This window comes from Bos grunniens, chromosome 14, assembly GCF_055505025.1.
Source record: "Bos grunniens cultivar Pamir isolate PY7600 chromosome 14, Bosgru_T2T1.0, whole genome shotgun sequence".
NCBI lineage: Eukaryota > Metazoa > Chordata > Mammalia > Artiodactyla > Bovidae > Bos > Bos grunniens.
This window is the reverse complement of record NC_141178.1, coordinates 19,496,468-19,512,702: the sequence shown is the minus strand read 5'-3', so window position 1 is coordinate 19,512,702 and position 16,235 is coordinate 19,496,468. Positions and strand designations below refer to the sequence as shown.

General features: G+C 41.2%; 1 protein-coding gene across 10 annotated transcripts in view; it reads right to left on the bottom strand.

Moving 5' to 3' along the window:
- Positions 1 to 16,235, bottom strand: part of GRHL2 (grainyhead like transcription factor 2) — a 171,679-nt gene that overhangs the window by 105,296 nt on the left and 50,148 nt on the right. For all 10 annotated transcript variants that reach the window (XM_086336189.1, XM_086336186.1, XM_086336188.1 and 7 more), the window contains exons 3-4: positions 12,203 to 12,270; positions 7,275 to 7,668 (exon numbers count right to left, since the gene is read on the bottom strand). In XM_086336189.1, coding sequence (XP_086192315.1) covers positions 7,275 to 7,668; positions 12,203 to 12,270 — 462 coding nt within the window. The remainder of the gene's footprint in view (positions 1 to 7,274; positions 7,669 to 12,202; positions 12,271 to 16,235) is intronic.

Genomic DNA, 16,235 nt, shown 5'->3' with positions numbered 1-16,235 from the left:
GGAAATTCTGAAAGAGATGGGAATACCAGACCTGCCTCTTGAGAAACCTATACGCAGGTCAAGAAGCAACAGTTAGAACTGGACACGGAACAACAGACTGGTTCCAAATAGGAAAAGGAGTACGTCAAGGCTGTATATTGTCACCCTGTTTATTTAACTTATATGCAGAGTATATCATGAGAAACACTGGACTGGAAGAAACACAAGCTGGAATCAAGATTGCTGGGAGAAATATCAATAACCTCAGATATGCAGATGACACCACCCTTATGGCAGAAAGTGAAGAGGAACTCAAAAGCCTCTTGATGAAGGTGAAAGAGGAGAGTGAAAAAGTTGGCTTAAAGCTCAACATTCAGAAAATGAAGATCATGGCATCCGGTCCCATCAATTCATGGGAAATAGATGGGGAAACAGTGGAAACAGTGTCAGACTTTATTTTCCTGGGCTCCAAAATCACTACAGATAGTGACTGCAGCCATGAAATTAAAAGACCCTTACTCCTTGAAAGGAAAGTTATGACCAACCTAGATAGCATATTCAAAAACAGAGACATGACTTTGCCAACAAAGGTTCATCTAGTCAAGGCTATGGTTTTTCCTGTGGTCATATATGGATGTGAGAGTTGGACTGTGAAGAAGGCTGAGTGCCGAAGAATTGATGCTTCTGAACTGTGGTGTTGGAGAAGACTCTTGAGAGTCCCTTGGACTGCAAGGAGATCCAACCAGTCCATTCTAAAGGAGATCAGCCCTGGGATTTCTTTGGAAGGAATGATGCTAAAGCTGAAACTCCAGTACTTTGGCCACCTCATGCAAAGAGTTGACTCATTGGAAAAGACTCTGATGCTGGGAGGGATTGGGGGCAAGAGGAGAAGGGGAAGACAGAGGATGAGATGGCTGGATGGCATCACTGACTCGATGGACGTGAGTCTGGGTGAACTCCGGGAGTTGGTGATGGACAGGGAGGCCTGGCGTGCTGTGATTCATGGGATTGCAAAGAGTCGGACACGACTGAGTGACTGATCTGATCTGATCTGATCTGAATAGTTCTCATTCCTGAGCACACTGGAGGACTAAATAGGAAATCGACTTCTCAGCTTCTTGCAGTTAGTTGAGACCATGTGACTAGTTCTAGCCAATGAAATGTGAACAGGGGGAATAGCACCACTTTCAGATCAATGTATTTACAAGTCAGTGTGCCATCTCCATGGTCTCTCTTCCCCAGCTAGGGTGACTCTGAAGTCAAATATAGAGACGGTAATGTCAGAAGATGGAGAGAACCTGGATTCCTGATCAGAAGACAAGTCTATAGACTTGTATCAAGATTGTTAGCAAGAAATCAACTTTTACTGTATCATATCACTGAGATCTGGAGTTTCTTCATTCCTACAGCTAGACTTCTGTTAACTGACTTATACAAAATTGTAGAATAGAATAAGCAAATTCCTTCTTCTACTTTTATTTTTATAATGACAATACACATGATTTTTCTATAAAAACTCTTTCTTCCCTCTCGCAAGTTTTACATGTTTCCTAGAAACCTGATAGGGCTTTCCTTGTGGCTCAGCTGGTAGAGAATCCGCCTGCAATGCGGGAGACATGGGTTTGATCCCTGGGTTGAGAAGATCCCCTGGAGAAGGGAAAGGCTACCCACTCCAGTATTCTAGCCTGGAGAATTCCATGGACTATATAGTCCATGGGGTCGCAAAGAGTTGGACAGGACTGAGCGACTTTCACTTTCACTTTAGAAACCTGATAGCTGTTAATACTACACTGATTTATATTTATCAACTCGACTCTCTGCTTATTAGCTGTGTGACATTTGGCACATTCATAAGCTCTCTGGATCTGTTTTTTCATCTGTAAAGTGGGAAAAATAATACTTTCCTTGCAGAATTGTGGCATAGTAAATATTAAATAAAATGTGTAAACCACAGTGCCTGGCATACAGTAATACTCAATAAACAGCAACATTGTTATGTCTCTTCACAGATTATATAGTAACCTTCTAGAGCACAGAAACCAAGGCACACCCCCTTCTCTCTACTCCCACATTTAGCAAAATGCCTAACACCCAGTATAAACAAATATTTACCAAATGTTACTACAAAGAGGATATAGAATAAAATATAAATCAAATTAGCTAAATAAACTCATTAAAGAACTTTTTAATGCTACTGGCTTGAATTGAACCAAATTGCTCCCTTCCTTGGTATCAGTACACACACACACACACACACACTCACCCACACAGACACACTCACACACATACACATACAGATACAGAGAGAAGAAGTCATCTGTAATAGCAAATGAAACTTGCCAATTCAACAAGTAGTAGGGATTTTAATAGTTTGTCTAAAGGAAGTACTAGGTTTTAGACAAATTTTCCTTAGTGAAATTTACTTGGTGAAATCACTCTGAAATCACCTAATTTTATAACCTGTTGACAATGCCATGGCTGAAGATCATGATAGATGATTTCAATTAATTTACATCACATTGAAATACCTTATGCAATGTAAATACTGATTTCCAAGACTAGGAGAGCATCTAAACTAAATTCAATGGAAATAATTTTCACATTTCATTTCTGGTGAGTTGCTTTCTCATTTACTTCAAAATAAAACCCTGAATACAATAGCTTCCTTTCATAAGCCTCTTTATCTACAACACAACTGATAACACATCCCCCAAATAGGGTGACGGTTCCGTTGACATTGGACCACATCCATGGACCCTTCTGTGACTAATGGAATATTTCTGCACTGTGTGAGAAAAACATTAGTAGCAACCCTTTGGTGAAAAAGTATGCACCTCACATTCCTTTGTGGAGTGATTTGCTTTTCCCTACAGAAGCACCCCTGACTGCTTGAGGGCAAACCAAATATTCAACAATACCAAAACCCTACAAGATCCCTTGCTCAGTTTGAAAAAAAAAGAAAAGAAGAAGGAGCAGGGGGACTCCCTTGGTAGCCCACTGGTTAAGAATCCACCTGCCAATGCAGGGGACACAGGTTCAATCCCTGGTCTGGGAAGATCCCACAAACCTCAGAGCAACTAAGCCCATGCACCCCAACTTCTAAGCCTGCTGCAACCACTGAAGCCTGTGCGCCTAGAGCCCATGTTCCGCAACAAGAGAAGATACTGCAATGAGAAGCCCATGCACTACAACGAGGAAGTAGCCCCCACTCATCCCAGAAATAATAGGAAAAAAAAGGAGAGGGGAACAGGGAGAAGAAGCTTGTAGATGATTTTAAGCCACACAGGAAGCCAAAGAAGCAAACCTGAAGATAACATTGTCACTACAAGGACATTGAATGCTTGATGTAAAGCCCCCTGAACCCCAAAAATATGGAACCCTGATGAGCACAGCGAATTTATCCTGTCTCGCTCTGCTCTTTCCCCAAATTCATAGAAAGCAGCAGGCATTCAGGAATGACGAGTCAGGAAAGGAGGGCTGCTAGTGTGACCTGTCTACTGTGAGCCCCTACCAATGCTGAAGAGAGCTGGTTCCTTTTGTCCCTCTTATTATCATATGAAAGATGAGAAACAGCTAATGACATAGACAAAGAACACTCAGATGAAAAAACGAACACATCGGGGTAAGGCACTATGTTCAGCAATGGAACTCCTGAGAACCAGAAGGCCCCATGTTGTCTCTGAATATAGAGCTAATGGTCAAGGACGCTGGCCCTGGAGACCAACAGCTTGTGGCAAGTCCCATCTTTGCCACTTACTGTGGTATGTTCACAGCTGCCCTTATGCATCTCATTTGGAAAACAGAGATGACAATAGTAGTACCTACTTCGTGGGAGTTTTGGGAGGATTACATGAGTCCATATTACATAGAATGATGCCCAGCACAGAGTAAGTGCTCATCAAATGCTCATTATTTTAAGATATTATTGTTTAAGGTTACCATTTCAGCCTCAGTGGCTGAAGTTTGTCCTGCTGGCAACTAAATGGGCAGCAGGCTGCAAGTATTCAGTATGCTGCCACCACACTCCTCTTTAAGAAAGGAAAAAACCACAAGTTTTCTCCTTCTGCTGTTGTCTTTAATCGGCCAGGCAAAATGAGATGTCAGTGACCAGTGACTCAAATGCAGAGTCACTGCTCCGAAATGTGGAAGAAGCTGACACAAACTCAAAAAAAAAAAAAACCATGACATACGCCAAGTCAAAAATTGGAGTGGTGATTCACAATTATATTAGCAACTGATGTTCTACAAAGATCTCAAGGCAATTAAATGAAGAGAATACTGCCTTTTTAACAAGTGGTTCTGGAACACTGGATGTCAACATAAAAAAAAAATGGGACAACACTTCTGTAGTATCCAATATGAAAATTCTCTAGTATCCAATATGAAAATTATATCAGAGTGGATCATAAACCTACACTCAAAAGGTAAAAACTATTAAATGCTTAGGAAAAAAAAACCAGAAAATATTTGTGACATTAGGTTAGGCCAAGATTTCTTAAACAATATATCAAAAGCATAAACTCTAAGTGAAAAATATTGATCAATTGGACTTTATCAAGATTAAATAGTGTTGCTGTTTGAATAGTTAAATAAAGCAGCCATCAAATTGTAAAACATAACTGGTCAAGGGTTACACAATTTAAGAAACTCTTACAACTTAATAAAAGAAAGACCAGCAGCCCAATCTAAAAATTGGGCGAATTATTTGAAACAGACATTTCATAAAAGGAGTTATAGAAGTAGTCAAATAAACACACAGAATAATATTCAACATCACTAGACATCAGAGAAATGCAGGTTTAAACCATAATGAGACAACATCACATATACACTAAAGTAAAGCTTAAAAGATCGGTGGTATCAAGCTTGGGCAAGGATGTGGAAAAGTTCGGGAATCCTCATGTAATGCTGGTGAGAATGAAAATATTACAGCTACCTTGAAACACTGTACAACAATGTTTCACATACATTTCCCACATGACCCATATAAAGTTACATATACATTTATCAGATGACCCACCAAGTCCAGCCATAGTTATGTACCCAAGAGAGATGAAAACATACATCCACATTAAAACCTGAATGTCTACAACAGCATTATTTATAATAGCCAAAAACTAGAAGCAACAAATATCCACCAGCTGATGAATAAATTGTGATATATGCTTACCATGAAATATTACTCAGCAATTTAAGAAATTATTAATATAACCAGTAACACAGATGAAACTCAAAAATATTATACTAAATGAAAGAAGAGAACATACAAGATTGCATACTCCATCATTCCATTTGTATGAAATTTTAGATAAAGCAAAACTATAGTGACTGACGGCAGGTGAGTGTTTGCCATGAGCAAGGGGGGAGGGGAGAGCTTCAAGTTCAGACTTTTAGGGTGAGGAAGCTGTCTGTTGATTCTGATGTTGGTTACACAACTGGATACAATTAACAAAATTTTCAAACTGTGCCCTTAAAACCTGTGAATTTAAAACAAACAAGCAAGCAAAGATCCACTGCCTCTGCAAATTCTTTGGGCACATGAGAAGAATACACAGAATCCATCTGTAAGGTGCAAAGTACACATACGTATACACACTTTATTACTGATAATACCAATTCTTCCTTGAGTTTTCATCTGACAAGGTCTTTAAAGATTTATATAGTTTTAATCTATAAACAATAAATGCTGGAGAGGGTGTGGAGAAAATGGAACCCTCTTTCACTGTTGGTGGGAATATCAACTGATACTATTACAGAGGAGCATATGGAGAAGCATATGGAGATTCCTTAAAAAGCTAGGAATAAAACCAGTTTTATAAAAATAAAACCATAAGACCCAACAATCCCACTACTGGGCATACACACTGAGAAAACCATAATTGAGAAAGACACATGTACCCCAGTGTTCACTGAAGCACTATTTACAATAGCTAATCCCAGGGACAGGGGAGCCTGGTGGGCTGCCATCTATGGGGTCGCACAGAGTCAGACGCGACTGACGCAACTTAGCAGCAGCAGCAGCAAGGCATGGAAGCAACCTGTGGATGGCCAACAACAGATGAATGGATAGAGAAGCTGCGGTACATATGTACAATGGAATATTACACAGCCATAAAAAGAACACATTTGAGTCAGTGGTAGATAAACCTAGAGCCTATTATACGGAGTGAAGTAAGTCAGAAAGAGAAAAAAAAATACTGTATATTAACACATATATATGGAATCTAGAAAGATGGTACTGATAAACCTATTTGCAGGGCAGGAATGGAGGTGCAAACATAGAGACCAGACTTGTGGACACTGTGGGGGAAGGAGAGGGTGGGTGAATGGAGAGTAGCATGGAAACATATACACCACCATATGTAAAGCGACCAATGGGAATCTGCTGTATGACTCAGGGAGCTCATCACATCAGCTCTGTGATGGCCGAGTCGGGTGGGAAGGAGGTTCAAGAGGGAAGGGACATATGTACCCCTATGGCAGATTCATGCCGCTGTATGGCAGGAACCAACACAATATCATAAAGCAATTATCCTTCAATTAAAAATAAATAAGTTTTTAAAGAAGAGTTGCTTCGTTTTTAAAAAATGATGGGCAGGCAACACCTTTGGCTGCCATTTGGAAGGTTACAAACTAGAAGAAGTCAAGGTGAAAACTTTAAAAAGTAGGAAACTTCCACACAAACAGCTCTGTTCTTCACAAATATTTGATTTTAAGACTAAAACTAAAGCCAATAGAGGAATCTGTCATCTCAGAGTCAGGAAAATGAGAATATTCCTCCACACAACCTGTGTTTTAATAAAATCTGTTTATAAGGAAAGAAGCAAACATGTTTTTAAAAAAAAATGAACTCACAGTTGAATTCACTCATCCCACATAAAAAGCAAATAAAGGGCTTTTCTGGGGGGCTCAGTGGTAAAGAATCCACCTGCCAATGCTGGAGACAGTTCTACCCCCAGTCCAGGAAGATCCCACGTGCCGTGGAACAGCTAAGTCCGGGGGCCACAACTATTAAGCCTATGCTGTAGAGCCCATTCGCTGAAACTGCTGAAGCCCGGGTCCCCAAAAGCCCGTGCTTTTCAACAAGAAAGGCCACCGCAATGAGAAGCCGATGCACGGCAACTAGAGAGTAGCCCCATTCACCGCAACTAGAGAGAGCCAGCATGCAGCAATGAAGATCCCGTGCAGCCAAAAAGAAATAAATACTTTTTTTTTTTTAAGCAAACAGAGGAAAAAAGTTAGGTATGGGTTCTGGGTTTCGGTTCGGGCTCCTGATGTAACAGCCAGGGACTCACCTCTGTGTTTCCGTCTTTGAAGCTCTCGCTGTAAGTGCTGTCCGGGGTGCTCCGCTGGTCGTCCTTGAGGTAGGTGCTATGGCCGGCCATGGACGGCACGCCATACTGAGTCTGTTCAAAGATAACCACGCGTTGCTCCTCCCCTTCTCCCCGGGGATAGTGCACAGGTGGGCTCATGAAAACCGGGGTGAAATCTTCAGCCTTCACCACTGTGATTCCTGACACGGGGATGATGGCTGGGCTCTCGGGGACATTCGTGCTGTACTGCTCCCGCTTGGAATGCTCCAGGTGGTCTTGATTCAGGGAAAGGTTCACTGGAACAGTCTTCAGGACCTGCACTCGGTTTTCTCCTCCGCTCAAATTACTCTGGGCTTCACTCGTGCCGAGACAGTTTCTGTGTATTGAAACCCGCCCCCCAGCAACAGGATAGAATTAGAAAAATCATCATTTTGCAACTCCTAATAACTGATGCAAGCAAGAATCAGCGGATGCTAATGCATTAGGGGGAAAAAAAATTGATGGTGAGCTTTACAATGGAATGAAATGGATCTTTCCACCACTAGAAGTAGGACAAGCACCCCCATGTGCCTCCTGGTAGCATGCGATCAGCCCCACCTAGGAAATGCTCAACAAAAATCAAATGTTGACTCTAAATCAAACCAAGCTTTATATCTAACTTCCCATTCTTAGGCTATACGGGAGCTGGAAGAATAATTTAAACAACACTGAAAAGAAACAATCATACAAACCAGAATATCACACATCTTACTGACCTGGTTTCCTCAATAAGTCAGAGGCATGAAAAAAGAAAGAAAGGTGGGAGACTTGTTCTAGGTTAAGAGATTTAAAAGGCATGACAGCCAAACAGGACGAGCAGATCTTGTTTGGATCCTGATCTAAAAAGCCAAAGAGGTATTTATGAGGCAATGGGATTTTTGAGACAATCAAATATGAACTGAAAGTTAGCTGATGTTAAGGAGTATTGTTCATTCACTTAGATGTGATAATGATTTTGAGATTATGTAATAAAAGGTCCTTGTTTATTTAGAGATCCATATCAAATGGATATGGATCTCTAAATATGTCATGTCACAGGTGAAATGACATAAAGGTAAGCCAGGAACTTATTTTAAATACTATTGCAATAAAAATTTTTTAAAAAAAGAAAGAAAGAAGGGAAAGAAAGAAATGGTGAAGAATAAATAGGTGTAAGAAAAAGTTATCAAGTACTGAATCTGGAGGATGGAATGGGTCTTTGGGGGTTCATTATACCACTGTTTTTTTAATGAATATGTTTGAAAGCTTTCAAAAGAAAAAAATTTAAATAGCCTTTTTTAAAAACACAGGGATTTGGTAGAAACCAATACAATACTGGTTTTGTGGTACTGGTAAATACTGGTAAAGCAATTATCTTTCAATTAAAAATAATTTTTAAAAAATTCACAGTAATTTAAAAATTAGGGGCAGAACAATAGGTTGAAGGAGAAGATTGGGAAGAAAAGTTTTCACTGTTCTGCAGGCTAAACCCTTTGCAGATAAAAATAAGATAATGAGAACTTGTCATTAAAATATTTTCACTTAATTGAGAAAAACCATGAGCTCATTGATATCCTGAGCATTGAATTACTATCAGGACTTAAGGAAGTGGTGTAACTGGGCTTATGTAAGACAAGAGCTCTCAGATCTCACACCTCCTGACTGGTACAAAGAGAAAAAAAAGGATTTAGAAAATTAATTCTTACCAGGATAGGATGAACTATTTGCATCTATACCCCAGGATTTTGAGTGAGAGCAGAAGCAAAGAGCAACTTCTTACTAAATGAGCACTGTTGACAGCAAAGTGATTTTACTATCCAAGTCCTAGTAGTCAGTAAGGTTTGAGGCCATCTCTTACTTATTTATAGATTATCCTGAATGACAGAAAGAAAATGCATGTTTTGTATGCAACCCTGTCCCTGGTGTCTGCTTTTTTTAAACCAGCAGGTGCTTTCTGGGGTTTATAGGCATTTTTCATCAGGAGAAATGTTTGAACAAAATTGGTTCTTCTAAGAATTGAGCTCTCCTGGCTCCTCTCTGTAAAGGAAGTCAACTGGCCTCTGAACTTGCCTAACTCTCAAACAGGGCTTGGTATTTTTAGCTTTGATTTTTCAGATAAAACTTCAAAGGGAAGCTTGGGGAGAAAATGGCTCCTCATGAGCAAAGCCAACAGAAAAATACCTGAACCTCTCTGAGTCAGCCACAGACCTAAAGAAACCACTCTAGAAAGGAATCCTTTAAAGAATAAAATCACGAGTCTATAAACATACTGGCTTTCAGTAATAACCTGCTTTCGTGGCCAAATCAATACAATGAATCTGTGTCTAAGACACAGTGAAAATTAGATATTACGTTTAATCTGAATCCAGTGAGTGGATGATGCCAAAACCCAGACCACCCATTTATATCAGTATTTTCTAAACCTTGTTTTTTAGAACATCACATGGCATGTTAATACATGTTCCTCAAGAAAGGAGTCCACGATAGAATCAATATTTTTTAAAAAGATGCTATTGCCACAACAAGAAGACCACCCTGGTGGGTCACAGCCGTGAACACAGTAAAGGCCCCCAGCGGTTCCTCCAAAAGTTTAATTGTAACCCAGAATCTCCCAAACTCATTTTATGCAGTACCCTTTGGATAATATCCTGCAAGTTGAGTGTAGAAGGGTTGGTCTATGTTCAGTAGCTACCAAAGCAATTATCTACTTTCTTCACACTTTTGGGCTTTGCACAAGCATGGTCTTACTGGCTTGGCCAAAATATTCTAAATTCATCAACTCCTTTACCATCAGAGTCCACTTCAGTCCAAATTTCTTAAGTCTGTATTTCATGTAAAACACTTGGATTCTAAGCAAGAAACACAAGTCAAAATATTTTGGGCATTCTTATAAACAAATAAATAAGCAAGCGAATAGAGTCGTGCAAATATAGTTGAATCTTCATTACCACGAGACAAGGAAATAATAGACTCAGCACTGTCCTATAATGTGTTAACAGTGCCTCTACAGATAGCACTGACATTAAAAGCTGATGCCAGAGAACTTTGAAAGTCATCCCCAAAAATGGGTGATCTGAGCAAAGTTAAGAGCAATTGTGAGATACTGACTCACTTGCAATAGAATTTAAAATTGAACCAAACATTATAACATGAGGAAAAAATGCAATGCTAGGAATGGTGATGAAAATATACTCTTAAAAAAAAAAAAACTGGACTCATCTCCTTGAGATTACTTTTCAAAGTGGTGACTTCTGTATACAAACATTTGTAATGATATTATGCCAGCCCATGGCACCCTAATTCATGAGTACACTGCAGACCAAATGATATCCTTCCAAATTACATTTAACCAGAAGTCTACAAAGTCATAATTAGTCTATACAAGGTAATTTGTCTATACCTCACTGCCAGTTTTTTTTCAAGGCACTCCATAGATATCATAAAAACGGCCTTTAAAATACAATGGGCAGCTGTCAGTCTTTAAGGTTGCTCTAAAAGATACTTCACCAAAACAGGGCCTCTTGTGTCTATTACGATACATACAGAGCACATTTTAGATTCATTTCTCTCCCCATCTCCACCTCCTGCATGCGTCCCTAATCTTTCTGTGATTACTGGTGTAGGACTTAAACCTCTTTAGCTTATTAAATACTGACTGGATGGAGGAAAAGTTATTGGACCTGAAGAGTATCAGCCTCTTTCTCCCTGTCATCACTGCTACTAACCAGTGCCTGGGTCCCCAAAGCAGCATAAAGTTCCAGAAGATCCCCTTGGAACAGCAAATCATATGCAGACAGCCTTGACCTTCTGCTGGGGGTGTGCCCTGGAGGTGACACATGGACAATACCACTGGCTGGCAGGGTGGTCCCCACTGCTAGTCACATGACAAGATCGCAGGGTCACAGCAGTTCCTATCAAGGGCAGGCCAGTTTCTGACATCTGTTTTAGTAGGAGACTTCATTTCTCTTGGCTTCTTGTTTCCAAGTGGAAAACCCTCCAACAGAAAAGCACTGGGGCTTCTCCATTCCTCTGCAGGGGAAGAGATATATTTGATTGGTTGTGTTCGGGAGCTACTTTGGGAGAAGTAGCTGAGCAAGGTGGTTCAGACCTTTATGGGTCCTCCTTTATGTCTGGATCGTCTTGGCCAAAGAAAGGGGACAGACACTCCAGTCACCTTGGCCAGGCCATACGTCCCTTCAGGGAGGCCTGAAGTCCTGCCTGGGACTGGATAATAGGTCATATCCAAGTCAGTACTGATATGTTACAAATTGCCCGTTCAAAATCACATTCTCTAATTAGCTTCATCAGAAATAAAATTGATTTATTTTCCTTTTTAATTTCAATCTGTGTCTTGTTTTTCAACTGGTTCTTAATTCAGGATTGAAGGAAAAGAGTGTTACCTATGGTCTCCTAATATCTTTCCTGCCCCTGCACCCTGACAGTGTCCTCTGCCACCCATGGCTCCCTACCAGCTCCTCCCTGGACTGAGATCAGCCTGGCCTCCTTCCTCTCCCCCTTACCAAAGGTTATCTTCAAATGTCTCACTCCCTCAAGAGCCTCATCGCAGTTACACAGCCACTGAATTAACAGAAAAGTTCACACTAGCAGTGGGCTATCTTGCCAGTATATCATCTCTGTCTCTTGGGATTTGCAGCCTCCTTGGAAGACACTAATGAACCTCTGCAAATTGCAAAACCAAAAACTACGATTTGCTCTTCCAACTGAGAAATCCGGTTTTGGTCCAGGCTCCAAAAGACAGGGAGCAGACATTAAGCTTCTTAACTCCCATACCCTCTCAAGAACAAAAGTTATAGTTTAATACTATTGTTGTCAAAAACATAAAAAAGGAGTTATCTGGGGAGTCAGGCATACTCCTATGTATATCATCATACCTCTTATCCTGGTCCTCTTGGCTGTCGCTTGCTTTGCTTACAGACAGTAGCCTCTTGTCTCGAGGAACCTGAAATCATGACCAACCGTCAGTCAGACTTACATAGATGCAACTGTGACCTTGTGCAGAGAGCTTGACACCAGCATAAGCAAAGAAAATGAAACGGAACATTCTCTGGAGAAAGGTGGCAAATTCGCAATGGCCAGGAGATGGTTAAAGGTGAGAGGCCTGAGTAGCAATGAAGCGGACCAGACACAAAACGGTGATGACTGATGCAAAGTCACAGCAATCCTGATTCTGCTGTGCTCCGCTGACACAGGCAGTTATCGCTGGACCTGCGCACCTCTTGAGTCCTCCCCTCCTTGGTTGGGCGCAGATGAGGGGAAAGGGTATCTCTACTCTGGAGCAGAGAAAAAGCATCTTGGAGCTACAAGTATCCCATTAAGGAACAGGACTGACCCCCCACTGTGATGAGGGACTCTAGACTGACATGTAGAGGGGAAAACTGGGTAGTGGGCTGCACCGTTCAGTGGTGAGGCAACACCTAATACCTGGGCCACCTTTATCCAACCTCCCTACATAGCTCACGGCTTGCCTTCCTTCCACCTTTCTTCTTCTGCTAAGTCGCTTCAGTCATGTCCAACTCTGTGCGACCCCATAGACGGCAGCCCACCAAGCTCCCCCGTCCCTGGGATTCTCCAGGCAAGAACACTGGAGTAGGTTGCCATTTCCTTCTCCAGTGCATGAAAGTGAAAAGTGAAAGTGAAGTCATTCAGTCGTGTCCGACTCTTAGCAACCCCATGAACTGCAGCCCACCAGGCTCCTCCGTCCATGGGATTTTCCAGGCAGGAGTACTGGAGTGGGGTGCCATTGCCTTCCACCCTTCTTCCTCTAAGGCACTTTTATTATGGACTTCACAACTACAGTGCCAACGCATTACCTGAAAGATTATTGAAAAAGCGCTACTTGAGAGAAGGGACACCCCGACCAGCTGTGTTTCTGAGCATCATCTAATCACTCGACGGCACTATGGATCGCTTTTCTATCTCTACCACAGTTCTCAAATACATGAACAGTGGGTTTAGATTTGTTTGGCTGGTTGGATGTTTTTGATTTTTTTGTTTTTCAATTTTGTTTTTCCCCTAAATCTCCAGATCTTCCTTCTAGCCACACACCTTTGCACTGAAAATGCACCCTGCACTATTTTGACATAAAAGAGTGTTTATGAGAAGTTTCTCTTTTCTGGACTTCTCTTGCAATCCTCATGGATGGTTTCCACTCACCCAAATGTGTCTGCAAGCCCAGCCAGCTGGGCGAGGGCGGCGACACAGCAGGGTGACTAAGAGTCCAGACCTCGACCTGATCGTTTCAGTTCAAATCTCAGCTCTACCACAAACTAACTCTGCCTCAGTTTCCTCAGCTGTAAAAAAAGGAATAGTGGTAGTTCTACACCTCACCGGGTGTTTAGTAAAATTAGAAGAGTTGATTTTTTAAAGGCACTTATCGTGGAAATTTATAAGCATTTGTTAAATAAAAATAAAGTAAATCAATTTTAAGTCCTTCATGCACATGTCGATGTTGAGGGTCTACAGAGTAGCAGCATTACTACATGCTAAACAAGAAACGAAATGAATAAAACAAAACTCCTATCATCTACTGAAGATGACGGATAATCACAAAATTTTAATACTAAGCAAACCCATGTTCACAGCAGCATAATTCACAATAGCCAAAAGGTGTAAATGACTCAAATGTCCATCTACAGATGAATGAGTAAACAAAATGTGTTTTATATACATACATATATATATATATACACACACACACACACAATGAAATGTTATTCAGTCTTAAAGATGAAATTCTGATACATGCTATAATATGAATGAGTCTTAAAGACACCACACTAAATCCCATGTGACTCAGATCCATCCACTTCCCTGTGGAGGCCTGCCTCCTGGCTCAGCCCCCCACCTCTTTTGCCTGGGTTACTGCATCAGCTAACTGGTCTCTCCTCTCCTTCACTTAGTCCCTGCAAATCCATCTGGCTCCATTGAGAAGGACCAGAGTGCTCTTTCAGGCTGACCCCACCGTGCCTTCAGATTTCCTCCCTCCCATCTGGGCCCCCCTGAACCATGTTTACTTCTGGCTTCCCAAAGACTGTTCTTCTTAGAGAAACCGAGACCTCTGAACTCAGGCCCCTTCCGAGTCTAGACTCACCACCACACACCCCTCCCTGGATATCCTACAAGCACTTCAAACTCAACCTACAATTATCCTTTTCCCCAAAGCCCTTCTTCTGTACTCCGCCTTGGTTACTCTGAGAATCAACTGAGCTATTGTGATCCTAGTTATAGGGCTCTCTCATCAAATCTCTCTCTCACACACACACACACATACACGTACACACACACACAAACAGAATCAGTTGCCAACTTTTATTCAAACAAATACTCAATGATCTCCTGAACATACAGCTTTGTTTCTGTGTTGCATGACTGACTAAATATAGCAGCTGATTTAAGAAGAAGCTCACAAATGCTGACCCAGGGAACAGCTACCATTAGGTCTTACTTTAGGGCTTCATTCTTTTTTATCTGGACAATCGCAACAACCTGTTCACTGGATTCTCTGCTCATAATCCATCTCCCTGCTGCTGCTGTTGCTATAACATGTGTAAGTCATTTCTCCAATCTACCAGCCCAATGTTCAAAATCCTTCAGTAATACAGAAAATGATGTCAAAGAATATAATAGAAAAATTACAGGAAATTTCATTTTCTTTAAGCTTCTATCCATTTTCTATAATGTATATAAACTGAAAACAAAAGGCTCCATTTTTAAATTAAAAATAAAAAGATTTCTTTCAAAAATTTCTAAAGCCTCTGAATATTTATTAAATCATTTATTCACTCATTCATCTAGCAAAAAACAAGGCCATGTACCTAGCCCTGCACTCCCTCTTGGGGGAATAAAGCCCAGCCCACCAGTCTGGTCACTTCCAGAAGGAGTCGCTGCCTTCCTAACCAACCTTGACTGCCCTCCCCCCTCACTCACCTCCACAGTTCAGCAAGGCTGATTCCTTGGATTTCACTGAATGCATCCTGGAGTTTGACCTCCCACGTTTTCTCATCTCCTGTTTGCTTTGCCTAAAATGCTCCCTCTCTGTATGCCTACCTGAAAAACTCTCCTCTGCTTCCCCGTAGAATAGGCACTGCTTCCCATCTCTTATGTCTCCTGCATTGGCAGGTGGGGTCTTCACCGCCAGCACCACCAGTTTCAGTCCATGGGGTCGTAAAGAGTCAGACATGACTGAGCGACTGAGCACAACTCTGGAAAACCTGAGCTCTCTGGAAGCCTGGCACGCCCTCCTCACTGCACCTGGAGCACATCACTTTCATAGTATTTACTGCCATGCACTGTTGTTATAGGTTTACGGGACTGTTACAGACATCCTGGACTGTGACCTCACTAAGGTCTTAAATGGGGTCCCATCTGCCTTTGGATACTCAACCCACCCCCCTAATATCTAACACCATTGCTGGAAGGTCGTGGTGAATTAGCACTTGTTGGATGGATGGATGAATAAATGGATGACCAAATGGTTAGACAAACAAACAAACATCTTGGTGTCCAGCAGCACCAGGTCAACAGAATAGAGAGGAACCAACGGGCCAGGGAAGAATACTTTCACCAGAGCTAGAATCAGATGATTACAAATCACCAGCTTCTTCAGGGGGAAAGTAAAGTAAGCTAAAGTAAATCAAACCACATAAAAATAACAAATGAAATCTGTCATATTTTTCTGTCATGCCTGAAATTAATCAAAAGGTCACAATTGACTTCAGAGCTGTTGTTGGCTCTGTTGTTGGTAAGTAGCTTGAACCGAATAGAGAGCTAGGCTAGTATCTGAGTCTTTAAATTACGACAAATTCTAGCATTTTGGTTATTTTTATAATAGATTACATCTAAGCTTCAAATGCATATTTTAAAGTTTTGAGCTTATTTTCAAATAGATTCCATTAAAGCATTTTT